The sequence below is a fragment of the Branchiostoma floridae genome, chromosome 16, assembly GCF_000003815.2.
Source record: "Branchiostoma floridae strain S238N-H82 chromosome 16, Bfl_VNyyK, whole genome shotgun sequence".
NCBI lineage: Eukaryota > Metazoa > Chordata > Leptocardii > Amphioxiformes > Branchiostomatidae > Branchiostoma > Branchiostoma floridae.
In genome coordinates this window covers 15184879-15199917 of record NC_049994.1, presented here as the reverse complement: position 1 = coordinate 15199917, position 15039 = coordinate 15184879, and the positions used below count along the sequence as shown (strand labels likewise).

The following is a 15039-nucleotide window of genomic DNA, read 5'->3' as shown; positions in this document are numbered from 1 at the left end:
AGATCGGTCCAGCCCGTCCGGTAGGATAGATGTGTGCCAGCATGGTGAAGGAGTAGCGCACATCCAACTTGCCATTGTTGGGAATGTCAATGTAGGAATCTGCAGTTCCAGAAAACAGGAAAGCTCCGTCGGCGTCGCCATACGGACCTGTGGCTAACTGGGTCCCTGTTGCTGTCCCGTCGTTTCCGTTTCCTGTTATGTCTGATGCTGCATGCTGTGCACGTGAGTTCAAGGGCCACAAACCTGCAGCTAAAGACGCAGCTGCAGGTAGGGTTGTAGTAACTGAAACTGAGATTTGTTTATCTATATTTGTTAACAAGAAAGTACATAATACATGATACGATAAACAATAGATACGGGTGCAGGAGAGAGAAATCTCAACAGAAATTATAATCAAACACTACAGAGTGACTGCTACTTTTCCAGTAATCAAGATGACAGCCTTGTGGACCAGGTCATTGATCTCATTTGTTTGGGGAAGAAAAGCAGGGAGCGGGGCAAAAACAATTCCATGTTTCCCTCCCATGAATACAAACACGAAATGTAAAATGTCACTGAATAATCCATCCATCCTCCTACGCAGGGACATCCAACAGCCAAACCGCCTGTCTGGATGTACCCTGCTCTTTCAACCGTCACTCTTAGTTCCTGTGGACGCCCCCCCCCCCCCAAACCAGCTGTCAGCCATTCAGAGAATAGGCCTTTCTGTTTTCAAAATGGGTCTCGCATATATAAAGGTAAGCTCATTAATATTCATAAGCAGGGCGGTCAGGAACTAAGAGTGACGGTTGAGAAAGCAGGTACATCCAGACAGGCGGTTTGGCTGTTGGATGTTCCTTCGTAGGAGGATGAATCGATCATACCATGTGGCTGTGTGAAGGCCGGAAGTCTCTGTGACAAGGTATGTTCCCGGGTGTGTGCAACCCGCAATGTCAGCCTGTCGATCTTAGCCTTCACTTCTGAGATCCGTCCTAGTAAATGTAGTAAAGACTAAATTTAGAATCGTCTTACACACAATAATAAGTTAATGGCAAACCTTTGCCCGAGTGCTATTTGCAGGTAAATGTGACAAGGGCGGGAAAATTGTGCAGAACATTATGACATGTGTGTAGTCTAAAAGACGACTCTAAACACTGACTTATTGACTTCTTTCTGAGACATAAACAGTCCTTATAAATTTGTAAAGGTGGAAATTATGTAGTCTTCAACAAGAGCAGTATAAAGTCAGACTTTCAACTCAGGGCGTTTGAACTATATATTGGCTTAAAAACCCTTCCATTATACAACACGTCCACACAAATTGAATTTAGGATGTGTTTACGATGCCTTAACAAATGGTTGCTTGGCATTGAACCTCATTAACAGAAATATGTGACCTTCCTCACAGGTACCTAATTTCCTTTGAATCAACGTCTAATGAGTGCATTGTTGCTTTAAGCTGAAAGCCTTGCCGACATTAACGCCCCTTTGTTCACGTGATGTAATTACAACAGACAAGTAATGAAGTTTTGAATTAAAGTTGTTAGTACATTGTTGCTTTAAGGTGAAGGCCTGCCGACATGAACACCCTTGTGGTCACGTTACATAGTTACAACAGATAAGTAATGACGTTTTAAACGTTGTTAGATGCATTGTATGAGACAGAAGGATGCCAACAACATACATTGTATGTTGCACAAAGACCAGACGTCAGATGGTCATGTAGGGGTTCGTCAGCACTACGTCCATGTAGAGAAGCCCTTATAGACAAGGTAAGTCATGGAAAGCCATCCTTAAATATATAGGTAAAAGTTAAAGTTCCCAAAGCCTTTTAGGGTTAAAAGGCAGTGGACCATACTGTCATAAACCCATCCTTCTCCTTCCACCGCCTATCAGATTTTACCTTCCCAACCGATGCCAGGTACCTGGGCGTAGTGGGGGAAAGTTCCATGCCTTAAATACGGACACAACGTCTAGCCAGGGATGTTAGGAATAGAACCTATGCTTTACATTATGTTAACTTTATAGTTATAGCGTTGATTCGTGTGTTATAGGTAAAACTGAAACAGAGAGTTCATTACCGTTGGCAAGTATAAAGAGGGTAAAGGTACAGGTGACCGGTAGTCCAGTCCCAATGCCTTTTTAAGGCCATAGGTGGCCATCCACTGTGTCTAGGATTTTTATTCGGAAGCAGAGCCCAAACCTCTCTTCCCATCGCCTTTTACCTTCCCAGCCGACGTCAGGTACCCCATTTTTCTACACTTGGGTGGAGTGAGGAACGTGCCTTTCCTTTGGACACATGATCGTGCCTTTCCTTTGGACACGACAATATTCGAACCATATGGATCGTTTGGATCTGAGCTGAACACACTGTCGTTACTCTACATGACCGCACACTTTTGCAAGTTATCATCCTTAACAAATACGCCTAATGGTTAACGTTGTCTTTCTTATTCTTATTCTTATTCTTAGCCCAAGAATGGCCAACATGGGAAACTGGACGTACAGCAAGGCCTTCGTTCTCCTGTACTTTGCTGTGATGTGGTCAAGCCCGAATGTGTACGGATTAACTAAGCAGGAAGCGGCCCAGTTGCAAAGTCAGTAGGATCGTCCTTAGCGGTTAACGAAGATCTTTATGCACAATGTTATACTGCTCGAAAAGGCAGATTTCAACAAGTTCCCAACTTTGTGCACGAAGGTGAAAGCTGACGTGTCCTCACCGTGGGCACGGGTTTCCACGGACTGTCTATCCCCCGTGCTCAATGTTGAAAAGCTGTGCGCACAATAGGACACTCGAAGAGTCCAAGCGTCCCCACTGTTGCACACTTCCCGTGTCGTGAAGGGATTATCGTTTGCAAAGCGGAAATCTGCCTTTTCGTGCAGTGTTCTTTCGTCAGACTGCCAAACAATGGAACTCTCTAGCTCTCGATGATAACTGTTTTCCTCCTATACACAATCTTCAGGCCGTCAAAAACAGTGTTCACCGCTATGTTTATCTCCTAGCAAAATAATTTCCATCATGAACTTAAATTTCGCTTAAATGACCTTGCATTGAACAAATCCGTTTAATAATGTCTTTTTTTTATACGACATCCACTAGGTCTGATGTTAGAGGTGAAGGCTAAGATTGACGGGGCGATGGAGCAGGTAGCCCACACCCGGGACCACTCATTGTCACAGAGATTCGTCTTCGGCCCGCCGCATGGTAAGATTCCTGAGTGCCCCTTTCCACTAGACGGCGATCACGCTGCGCTCTCTCTGAGACCTAAACATAATATGTGTAACCTTCGCTTTCACACTGTTGGGTATATCATACTAAACGTGAAAGTGTGATTAAGAAGACAACAAAATACACAAAGTGTTTATTAAAACCTTCGTTTCTTTTCTATACAATTCGTTGAGCGGTCTGTCAAATTCTATGTCACAAAGAGAGCGCGGCGAGAGCGTCGTCCTAGTGGAACTTTTTAGCTCTTTCCATCAGCACCATGGCCCTTTTTATGGTAACCTTCAAGGAAGGGAAAGGTTGTTTTTTTTTGCTCCTTTTTTTCTCGATACAAATAAGGTCAATGGCCTGGACCAGACAGCGGTCACCATGGTTACTGGTAATGAAGCAGGCACCCTGTGGTGTTTAATCACATTATGTTGCAAGTATGTTAGGACAGAGCAAGAGAGGATGGTCATCCTATACATGCATATGTCTAGTAAGAATAAACAGACTACAGTTAGACCATGTGAAGGTAAACATTACTTATGTTATAGTTTAAAGACATTTTTTGTCGATTTATTGAAGGTCTGCTTTGTAACCTCCTTGCTAGGGGCAAGCATTCTTCCTGTAGTGTCTACATACAGCTGACATAAAACATGAAATCATGAACAAAATAGCTGCCCATGGATGTTAACACACTACTTTAAGGAATGGGGGTGTTGGCGTCTCCGTCGACAAATATATTCCAATCCAGATCTACACTGATTCGTAGAACCGGCGATTCGACCGGATTACAACCACTACCCTTTCTGTTGAGTTAGGGCGTAGTCACATAGGTCGTGCGATCGTCGTACGGTGGCTAACTTCGGGCATTTTGCATGTAAAAAATGTATGTCTCCTACAAATGTAAACTGTCTTGGTACACAAAGTGCTGTCTTGGGTCCATGTCGGTGGTTTGTTCTGTCGTAACGGCCTGCTTGAAAATCCTACGGCATAAAATAATACGACGATCGCACGACCTATAGGTGCGCTCCCACCGCACTTGTGTCAAGCTTGCGTCACTGCGGGGTTCGAAAGATGCTCAACGAATTTCAGAGATAAAGAACGGAATTTCTTTTCTTTTGATATATTTTGTCGACTTCTAAGTCATAAGTTTACCTATTACGCAATATCTAAATTATAAAAAATCGGAGAAAATAACACAGCAGTGACGCAATGAACGAACCCCGCAGTGACGCAAGCTTGACACATGTGCGGTTGGAGCGTACCTTATGTGACCGCGCCTTTATACTGACAACATTGATTCTCAAACATTGATACAGCAACAGCCTACGCCTGTGGTGAGAGTGGCACCTTGCAGCTGTCGTGCGCGGAGGGAAAGACGCTCCTGATCTTGGACGCCAACTACGGCCGCACGTCGACCGACCACGCCTGCCCATGCTCCACCTGTCGTGCCGACTGCCGGGCAGCCAGCAGTCTGTCAGTGGTACGGGGAGCCTGCCAGGGCAAACGGCAGTGCGCCGTGCGGGCCACTGCCTCCGTCTTCGGCGACCCCTGCTGGGGTGTGCAGAAGTACTTGGAAGCGTCATACCGCTGTATCATAGGTGGGTATACAAGAACTTTGAGCTTTTGCTCAACGATATGTTTTTATACCATGTAATGATATATGTTGATATATTTATTAGGACCCGATCGTGATGTAATCTGTATGTGTGTGTGTGTGTGTGTGTGCGCTTGCGCGCGCGCGCGTGTGTGTGTGTGTGCGCGCTTGCGAGCGCGCGTGTGTGTGTGTGTGGACAACACATTTTGTATGTTTCCATCGTTAGGCAATGTAGTGGTGGACAACCTCAAGTCAACTTATGCCATATATTCAAACGAGACGCTGGATTCACCAGGTTCTCGTTCATAGACCCAGAGGAGATTCTGTACACCATCCCAACAAATTTCCGAAGATGTGGCAAAAGTATTTACGATTGACTTGAGTTTGTCCACTACTACTTTACCCCAATCTAATCTCCAGGCATATTTACCAGTGGAATAAGATTCAAAGCTGGCTAAGGAGTATAAATGGCCAAAGGGGGTCCTCAGCTACTGGGTACCCAAATAAACTCCTATGCCCGGCTTCACTCCTCTGACAGCTTTTGATACTATCTTATGCTACCATAGGATCTGCTTGGATATATATTATTCTCTATCGGTGTTTCCTTACAGAAAGTAACGTCGCCCAGGGTAAGACAGCAACAGCAAGCTCTCATCCATCACATTGGGGACCCGGAAAGGCCGTGGACGGCTCCAGAGGGACAAGCGTTTCCTGGTACAACCAGTGCCTCCACACGAATCGGGTGTATGAGCCGTGGTGGAAGGTGGACCTGGGTGGTGCGGACTCCTACACCGTTAATCGGGTCAGCGTTCTGAACAGGGGCGACTGCTGTGGTTAGTTTAATTTTGTTTGTTTGTTTGTTTGTTTACCCTGTAAGGCACCATATGGCGCAGCACACGAGGTTTGTATTTAAGTTAACCGTTAATTTTTGTAATTGTACCGGTGCAATGGCCGAGTGGGTAGTGTGTTCGCCTTGCATACGGTAGGTCGTGAGTTCGATCCCCGGCCGAGTCATACCAAAGACTCTAAAATGGTACATGCTGCTTTCTCTGCTCAGCACTCAGGACTAATGAGGAAGAGTATGGAAGTTAAACACACATCACTACCAGCGGACCAGCCCCCTGCTGTAGTGACTTGCACAAATGTGTGGCCCAAGGGCTTCGAAGTGGATTTGGGCGCCACCCTACGCATCTTAGACGTATTGGCAAACTTTAACTTTTTTTAATTGATTGATCCACCCACACCAGGAAGGACCCATACTCTTTGCATAGGTGTGGTTATGGGTTCTTTTACGTGTTTAGGTGAATGTACCCGGTTCTTCAGTGTCAACACATTAGCGGCCTCAATTTAACGTAAAATCCAAGGGACGTCCCCAACCGAAGCTAGGTACTCATTTACACCTGAGTGAAGTAAGGATTTGAAGAGCCTTTCCCTAGAGCACAACGTCAGAGTATATAAGGGAACTGAAATACAGGACTTAAAGACAAACATCCTACCGTTACGCTACGCAAGGCCAGATCCTTAACCCTATCTAAATTAGTTATTCATAATTCATTTGATGACGTAATGGGTCAAAATCCAAGATGGCGAACCATGTCATTAGCCATGGCGAAATCTAAAATATGTAAACTATCTTCACCTAATATAGATATCAATTCATAGTTACGGTATTAACCTGCTGTTCAAGAATATCTCCTCAGTGTCACTGACGAAAGAGAGTGGAAGCTAGCTGTAACGTCTGGTAGTTTCCAAAAGCAAATCCAATTGAGGGACTGTTTTTGGCATATCTATTACCCGGATGTCCACATTAAAAGGCCTTTTCAATGGATTACATTTGTAGGAGAGCGACTGCGAAACTTCCAGGTGCGAGTTGGCCCGGACGAGAACTTGGCCCAGAATGACCAGTGTGGGGAGACTTACACGGCACGTCCAGCCAATGGAGCAACCATCGTGGTGTACTGCGACCAGCCGATGTCCGGCCGTTATGTGTCCATTCAGGTAATCATCATCATCATCATCATTATCATCGTTGCCACACGCTAGCATCGCATTCGCTGAGAAGGGCCGCTGAGAAGGGCCGCCATTATTCGCCACCCTTTTCTGTCTACTCCTGTCCGTTGCACCCCCTCCAGGTGCATCACATCTTAGCATGGTCTCGCTCTACAGTTCTCCTCCATGTCATTTTTTCCAGTTCAGGCATCCTCGAGCTCCTACGCAGGGACATCCAACAGCCAAACTGCCTGTCTGGATGTGCCCTTTTCTTTCAAACGTCACCCTTAGTTCCTGACCGCCCTGCTTATAAATGACCATAAATATCATTGAGGTTACCATCATACATGCGAGACAGCTTTTAAAAACGGAAAGCCTATTCTCTAATTGGCTAACAGCTAGTTTGGGAGGGGGGGCGTCCACAAGAACTAAGACTAAGAGTGACGGTTGAAATAGCAGGGCACATCCAGACAGGCAGTTTGGCTGCTGGATGTCCCTGCGTAGGAGGTTGCAGTTCAGTACCACCCTGGGAAGTTTCAGCCTCGGCATTTGTAACCCCTGCTTCGCCTTTGGGTCAGTTAGTCCTCACTCTTAGTGAGCACTTGAGCTGGTCTAATTCATGATGTTTCTGACCTAGGACAGTTCCAGTGTAACACTTCAACTTGGAGTGGCCTTTAGGTCACATCTTGAAATGACCTTCAGGTATTGTTGCGTGGTGACCATTAAGTAAAAAAAAAAAGCAAGCCAACACAGTCTTGCTCTCTGTATGAGTTTTGAGAGTTCAAGGTTGACCGGTGCGGTTTCCGACTGTGTCTTTACTAATCTGTTGTTTCCATCTGATTCAGGTGATGGGCCGGTCCGAAAATCTGCAGATTTGTGAGGTCGAGGTCTTCGCCGAAACAGGTAAGGAAATAGGGCCTTTCGACGATGCTGACAGCAGAGAATGACATGATATGGTGGGATTTAGTGAGACATGATTGTAAACGTGCTGAATCGGTACACGAAATATATTACATCTATTAGCAGACGCTCTTTTGTGTCAACCTGAACTAGACACAGTAGACGCTTAATGCTGGGCGTCTGGGAACCACAAGACGCTTGAAGAATGTGGTTTATTAAATAATATCGCAATTCAGCCGTAAAACGTCATCTTTTGTTCCCACGGTATCGCTGAATTACTCTCTGATTCATACGTTTCGAGTGTCCTATAGGACGTACTCCCCCTGTAAGAAATTACACCGACAACTTGATTGTAGCGCACTTCTAACTTGATGGAAATGAAATTATAACACGGTCCTTAGACCAAGACCACCAATACAACCTAACTGATGAAAGAACAAGTGTAGAAAATCCATTCGACAATGACCGAAATACTTCCTTCCTCACACAGTGAGCAAGTACATCAGCCTGGGTTGCTGGAGGGACTCATATACCCGCGCCCTTCCGATTCTGGAGGGATCAGATGAACGTCTGGATGGCAGCAGCTACTATTCCCGTCAAAACCCCATAGAGAAGTGTTACCAGGTAGCCAGTTCTCGTGGTTTCACCGTGTTTGCTGTTCAGAATGGAGGACAGTGTTTCGGGTCTGCTGACGGGCTCAACACATTTAACAGACATGGCCCTTCCACAGCCTGTGCGGCGGACGGCGAAGGCGGGCCTTGGGGAAACGAGGTCTACAAGATTACAGGTCAGAAAGTAAAGTTTCCCTTATCAAAATAATGTAACTGTATGTCTATTCTACCATTTATGCTAACCTCAGGTTATTTCAGGCATGTTCAATTAGGTATGAATTACGGAGTTCCCATTATGGAGCATTTTGTCGTTGACTATGCAAAGTAGGTCTTCAATTGCATAATTTCCTATCTATATTAATGTTCTTCTCCTTCTCAGTTACATATGTCACATGTTTAAATAGTCCTATCATGGAACTGGACGGGATCATAAAATCTGCTCATTAATTTTGCAGATTAGATTAAGATTTGCATAATACCATCTAATGATGTCATGCATCACGGAATCTACATACCAAAATTTATGACCTTTCCGTCCACCTGTTCTTGAGTTATTCTCCATTCACTTAAGATTGCCCAGGCTTGCCTTGCCAGATATCTCATTTAAATATGATTATTAGGTACTTGGATATTGAAATGAGCCAAGTGCCAGTATATAGCTTGTAAATATGCAGTAGTTTGAGTGATAATTGCCTCCCAGTGTCCCGCCTTCACTTTGCATCCCAATCAGGCGCTAATCTGTCCTGGTGAGGTAATTGCTCGCACTCAATTTCTAAAATCTGAGGAAGTGCAAAGGGAAGGTCAAGACAGTCGTGTGTTTTTTCATACAGAATACTGGTTCATGGCCACTAATGATTTCGGCAAAACAAGAAACAATACACATCTGTGAAACGCTGAATGGGGATATGGGAATGCACGCGCTTGGATTAACTTTCAATCTATTTTCTAATCGTCATTTCTTTATTCTTATTGATTCATTTTGTTTAACCATACATTTGACACTTAGATGTGACACTTTTGAGTTTGTTAATCACAGCTGAGCAAAATGGAAGCTCCTTTGTTCAATCCTAAATTTCAGCAGGGCAGCCATTGTAAAAGTTGTATTTGCCACGGCGTATCACTATGTGTAGTCTGGTCTTTTGTCTCTGCCCGGGTGTGAACAACAAACAAAAAGTACCTTCTTCACAACCAGGGAGAACTACAATCTAACCCATACAAAAGATGGGGAAAAAATCACAGTCTCATACTCAGATAGATGTTTGAAGTATTTGACATGCTTCTGAAAGTTTTAACCACTCCCGCTGCTCTAAAAAACATTTATCAAAAATGTTATGCATCATACTTGAAGTGCTTCAAGTAAACTGCAAAAGAGCACAGCACAACATAAACACATTAAATAGAAGACACCCTATATATTTCTATATAAACTCCTTGCCCTAAATGACCAGACTTTTTTGCCCAATATAACAGTCGGGGAAAGGGCATTTCACCAACATGGGCGTTTCTGATAAGGGAAGCACAGGATTCTAGCTATAAAAAGAAAAGAACATACGAGTTGAATTAGTGTGGTTATTTTCCTTTGTCGGCCTAGATCATATGTATGGTTGTCTGTCTGGACCAACCTCCAAATAACACAACTTTTGTACAATTGTCTTGGGGGAAATATAGAAGGAGGAGACCAATGTCACCTTTGTCACGTTTTTCTACAAAAGTTTGCACATCGAATTATACTAAACATGCATTTCTTTTCATCATGGGCAATTTTACTCTGGCAGCCCTAAACAAACATTCTAATCAGTAATGATTACAAACATGGCGACAGGCCAGAATCATTATGGCTGTAGATTGCATTGTACTCATGGTACTAGTATTCTCTAATGATTTGTTGTTCTCATGTTAAGTTTTATACACTATTTCATGCAAACTATAGCAACCTGTATTATGTTTTACTTCTCAAAGCACACAATTTGGCTCTCTGTTCTATTCTGGTGCATTGGAAAAAATTGTTGGACCAAAATCGCGTCATTTCATACCCCAGTTTGGCAGTATTGAGTCAAGGACGTTGTAATGTATTGAGCAAGGAGGTTAATATCTGAGCTATATAACTTATCTCCAAGCAGAACTTGCGGTAGCATAAGATAGTATTAGTGAGGAGTTTCATTGGCCTCCGCCTTCCTTCCCAAGCTAATGATGCTATCTTATGCCACGGCAAACTCCCTTTTTCGGCAAACCAAGCTCCTTTGCCTTGGGCAAAACCCCTTTCCCGGCGCATGAAAACGTAGCTAGACGTTGAAAATCGCGAACTAAGCCCCCCACCCCCACCCCCAATAAAAACCAGCCCCGTTCGAAGACTGCAACAGAGGCCAAGTCGGACTTGTTTTGAGCGAATTTTGCTGAGTTTTTGCCGAATAGTACAGTCTCTTGACACCAGGGATTCGAAGCCGCGCTGCGGGGCCAAAATGCCCGGCCCAGTTGGTGGCGCTTGAACCCTACTTTTACATTTTGTACGGCTTTCCGGGTGTGCATCTTGTAGAATCCATCTTCAATGTAAATAGAGAGACTTATTCTCTAACATTGACTGAAACTTTTCTCGTTCTATGAGCATAATAACAATCTTGCTACAAAACAACTGTTTATACCAACAGACTAGTCTACGCATAACAATAAAACTTTTGTCATGGCACAAGTGCAAATTACAGCTAATTCCTTCCCATGGAGGTGCTAATTACGACCTGTCACGTTGAGTGATGGGCAGATTTACTAAAACATGGCTTACAGGGTAAAAATTGATGGTACAAACTTCAAACCTTTGTAGAAAACGGTAGCAATGACTTAAAATGATTGAAAAGGAAATTAGATCGTTGGAAATGTCCTGTTCTACACTCAGATGTAGTTGAATATATTGTATATGGTCTTTGTTTTGAGTTATAAGGTGATTATAGAAAAAGGTACCCTAAAATTATATGCATAAATGTGAAAAAATCAATATTTTTCACAGAGCAGGAACATGTTTCTCAATAAATCTCACTAGTTCTGAAAGGGAACATATGTCAGTATGTACTAAAAAATTTTCATGTAATTTGCGCGTTGGGAATGGTTTTCTAGACTACATTTTGTTGGAAAAATTATACATCATAATAAATTGTAATATCTCAAAATTCAGAGTATGTAACTTCATAAATGACCCATGCTTGCATTTCTATAGTTGTGTTTTCCGTATACACCAGATTTGAGGCATTTTCAAGCTTCTATGACGGAGTTATGACAAATTTCCTACAGGACTTTGAAAGTAGTGCTCATATGCCCTGGGCCATCTTAAGCCAACAGAGTTCTCACCAAAATTCTGAAACTAAAACGGCTCCTGCGTTGAAAAAACCCACTGGGGAACAAACCCCTATTACTTACTCTCTGCCCCAAGAGCTATCTATCTAAGAAAGTACGACCATAGCATGTAGAGAACATAACCATAGCCTTCTGGTGAAGAGAATTACCGATTCAGAAATACTCCTTTCCTCACACAGGAGGCGAAAGCCGTGAGTACATCAGCCTGGGATGCTGGAGGGACACACGTTCCCGCGCCATTCCTACACTCGAGGGATCAGATGCACGCCTAGATGGCAGCGCCAGTTCCCGTCAAAACCCCATAGAGAAGTGTTACCAGGTAGCACGTTCTCGTGGTTTCCCCATGTTTGCTTTGCAGTATCGTGGCGAGTGTTATGGGTCTGCTAACGGGCTCAACACCTTCAACAGGTACGGGTCTTCCACGGCCTGTACGGCAGACGGCGAGGGCGGGGCTTGGGCAAACGAGGTCTACAAGATTACAGGTCAGACTCTAGTAAATGGTGTACGGGTGCAAATGAAGTTTCTGTTGTCAAAGTAAATAATGAGTTTCTACGATGCTTGAAAAACGTCGTTTTGGTAGGCAAAAGGGGTATTACAGTATTTACATGTTTAAGTATCTATATTTATGTTTATTCAACTTTACCAGATTTGTGGAAGGGTTGACATATAAGGGTGACTATCACCTTTTTAAGAAGTCAGCCCGGAAACCAGACTGTAAGGTTTGATCCACTCACACCGGAAAGGAACTCTTTCGATAAGTGTGGCAGGTTCTTTAACGTGCTTGAGGTGTGGCTCTCCCAAACACGGGACCTCCTATCCATGGGACGGCCCTAACCGAAGCTAGGTACTCATTTACACCTGAGTGTAGTGAGGAAAGCCATGTAAGGTGCATTTCTCAAGGCATAACATCTGGGCACTTCAGCGGTGTTGAACTGGAGACCTGTGGGGTTTGGGCCTAACACCTTACCGATAGCGCCAGACGATCGTATAAAGTGGCCGTTTGTTGGTATAGTGTGACAAAGATAATGATTCAGCATTTGCTCCCTCCCTCCCTCAGGGTAACGGAATAGAGACCCGCAGCACTGACGGCTACCCATCTCCACAATGTAGCATGGAATTCGAAGCAGTGGCAAAGGGACAGAGCTGTCAACAACACAATGGAGAGAACAGACATCTGATCTTTGTGTGTATGTGTGTGCGTGCGCGTGATATTTTGACGAGAGCTTCAAAGATTTGATGAGAAAAAAAGTTTTACACGATGGTTTGTCACGTTTTGCATATAATTCACACATGTATCAATGTGTTTTAAGCACAATTTATGTTATGTATTATGTACGGAGGAAAGAGGTTTGCGTTCCTGCTAGATGTGAAATTTGTTATGTATTTGGTCACAATATTCACTGACGACTTTAGTCAGACTTTCCCATATACCAATTGATGTGTTTAAGCCATATTCGTTTTATGTATTATGCACGAAGGACAATTGTTTGCTTTTTCTGCTTGATGTGAAATTTGTTATGTATTTGGTCACAATATCCACTGACGACTTATGTCAGACTTTCCAATACACAACTTGATGTGTTTTAAGCCATATTCGTTTTATTTATTATGTACGAAGGAAAGTGGTTTGCGTTCCTGCTAGATGTGAAATTTGCTTTGTACGTGGACACAATATCCACTGACGACTTAAGTCAGACTTTCCCATATACAAATGTACCAATTGATGTGTTTTAAGCCATATTCGTTTTATGTATCATGTACGAAGGAAAATTGTTGGCTTTCTCTGCTTGATGTGAAAGTTGTTACGTATGTGGGTACAATGTTTTTTGGCATTGCTCAAATTTGACTCAAAGGAGAGAAAATACTCTTCATTTCAATGTCACATATTGATATACTGTTTCAGTGCATGTTGGTGTATAGAGCACACTGCAATCTGATATTTTTTAAACAAGTACATCCCCTGAATCATATTTTCATATCATCTGATGTAAATGTCAATGTGGTACACTAGGTACCAGGTTATGCACCCACCATCAACCATTCAAACATGTCAATGTAACCTCTGTTCTTGATTAGTAGGTTGTTGTCCTGTGGCTTTAATGTTGTAAGTATGGCATTGTTTGCGATTTTTAGATGAAGAGTGTGCATTTGTACTGTTTTGTGCAAGGAGAAGCATGTGAATTTCCTTTTTGATTGTCACATTGTGAGTTTTTAAGGTTGAATAAAGGCACAATAACATTCTCCTAATCTCAGGCTTAAGGCTATCAGTAATAAAGTTGTACAAAATATGCATTCTGTATTGGTACCGGTAGAGTACCGTCAAAGTTATTTCGGTACTGGCCTGTTGTGTGTTGTTCGTCCGTCGAGTCGACGAGGACCGCTTTCGTCATCATCTTGTCCATCATTCAAGTAGTCAAATGAGTTCGCAGGTGGCTGTACAGCCCTATCTTCGCTCTGAAGTGTCTGTTGCAGTGCGGGCAGCGAAGTAAAGTGATGCTCGAGGGGGGTTGGCTGCACGTTCCTTCCTGGCCTGCCTCTTCTGCTGGGCAGTAGCTCTGCGTGTTCCCTCGTAGGTAACGGCACCCTTCTGAACTGCACGCCGCCACTGTGGCCGGTCACTGGCAAGATGCTCCCAGGAATCAGTTTTTATATCAAAGGCTTTCAGGGACGCTGGCCTAAAAACACCAGAATAACAAATGCACCATAATTGTCCCTACAAAGACTCACACCCATACTAGAACGTATGCCTTAAAGGTCACAACTGAACAGAATGTACAGGAATAATCTACAAAAACAAAACTCACCCAGTAATTGCAAGATTTTGCATGCTTTTATGAGCATGTCTGAAATACTAGTATACAATTATAACTAACTTCCCCCACGAATAATCACCCCACCTATTCTTTGACCTTCTAGTGGGACGTTGGGGCACCATGACAACAAATAATAGTTCCCTAGAAAAGCCATCACACGTCCAATAGGACTGGGAGTGTAATGCGGTGGCCGTGGGCAGGAAGCAGCCAACCCTGACTGTTTTAAAACTAAGCCTTCATTGTCTGTGCAGCAGTTTTGGGAACAGGAGCGAATGTCCATAACTACATTTGTAATGTAATAATTAGGTGTAACACCTAGGCCCCACCTGGCCACAGACTGCAAGGGAGGGGTTCCTTAGAGAGAGCGACAATACCCTGCCATGAGTGAGGTAAAGGTCCCAGCACCTTTGGAGCATTGGGTTGCTAATCCACTTTGTCTAGGAAACAGTGTTAGAATGGGGGGGGGGGGGGCATCACTGTCCTTACATTACCTTTTACCTCCCAAACGGGGTCCAGGACACTGTATAAGGGTCGCAGAACACAGGGATTTTTCCGCGCACTAAGATCATGATGTTTGCCCCATTCAGTGTATCAATGCGC

General features: G+C 43.7%; 1 protein-coding gene across 1 annotated transcript; it reads left to right on the top strand.

The window, feature by feature from the left end:
- The first annotated feature begins 1674 nt into the window (after window positions 1-1674).
- On the top strand, window positions 1675-12914 carry LOC118403453. The gene is made up of 10 exons (XM_035802169.1): window positions 1675-1751; window positions 2452-2576; window positions 3080-3184; window positions 4507-4788; window positions 5396-5617; window positions 6625-6782; window positions 7619-7676; window positions 8164-8460; window positions 11806-12108; window positions 12684-12914. Exons 2-10 carry the CDS (start codon window positions 2459-2461, stop codon window positions 12686-12688), a joined length of 1548 nt encoding a protein of 515 aa, XP_035658062.1. The 5' UTR covers window positions 1675-1751; window positions 2452-2458; the 3' UTR covers window positions 12689-12914.
- The last annotated feature ends 2125 nt before the right edge of the window (window positions 12915-15039 follow it).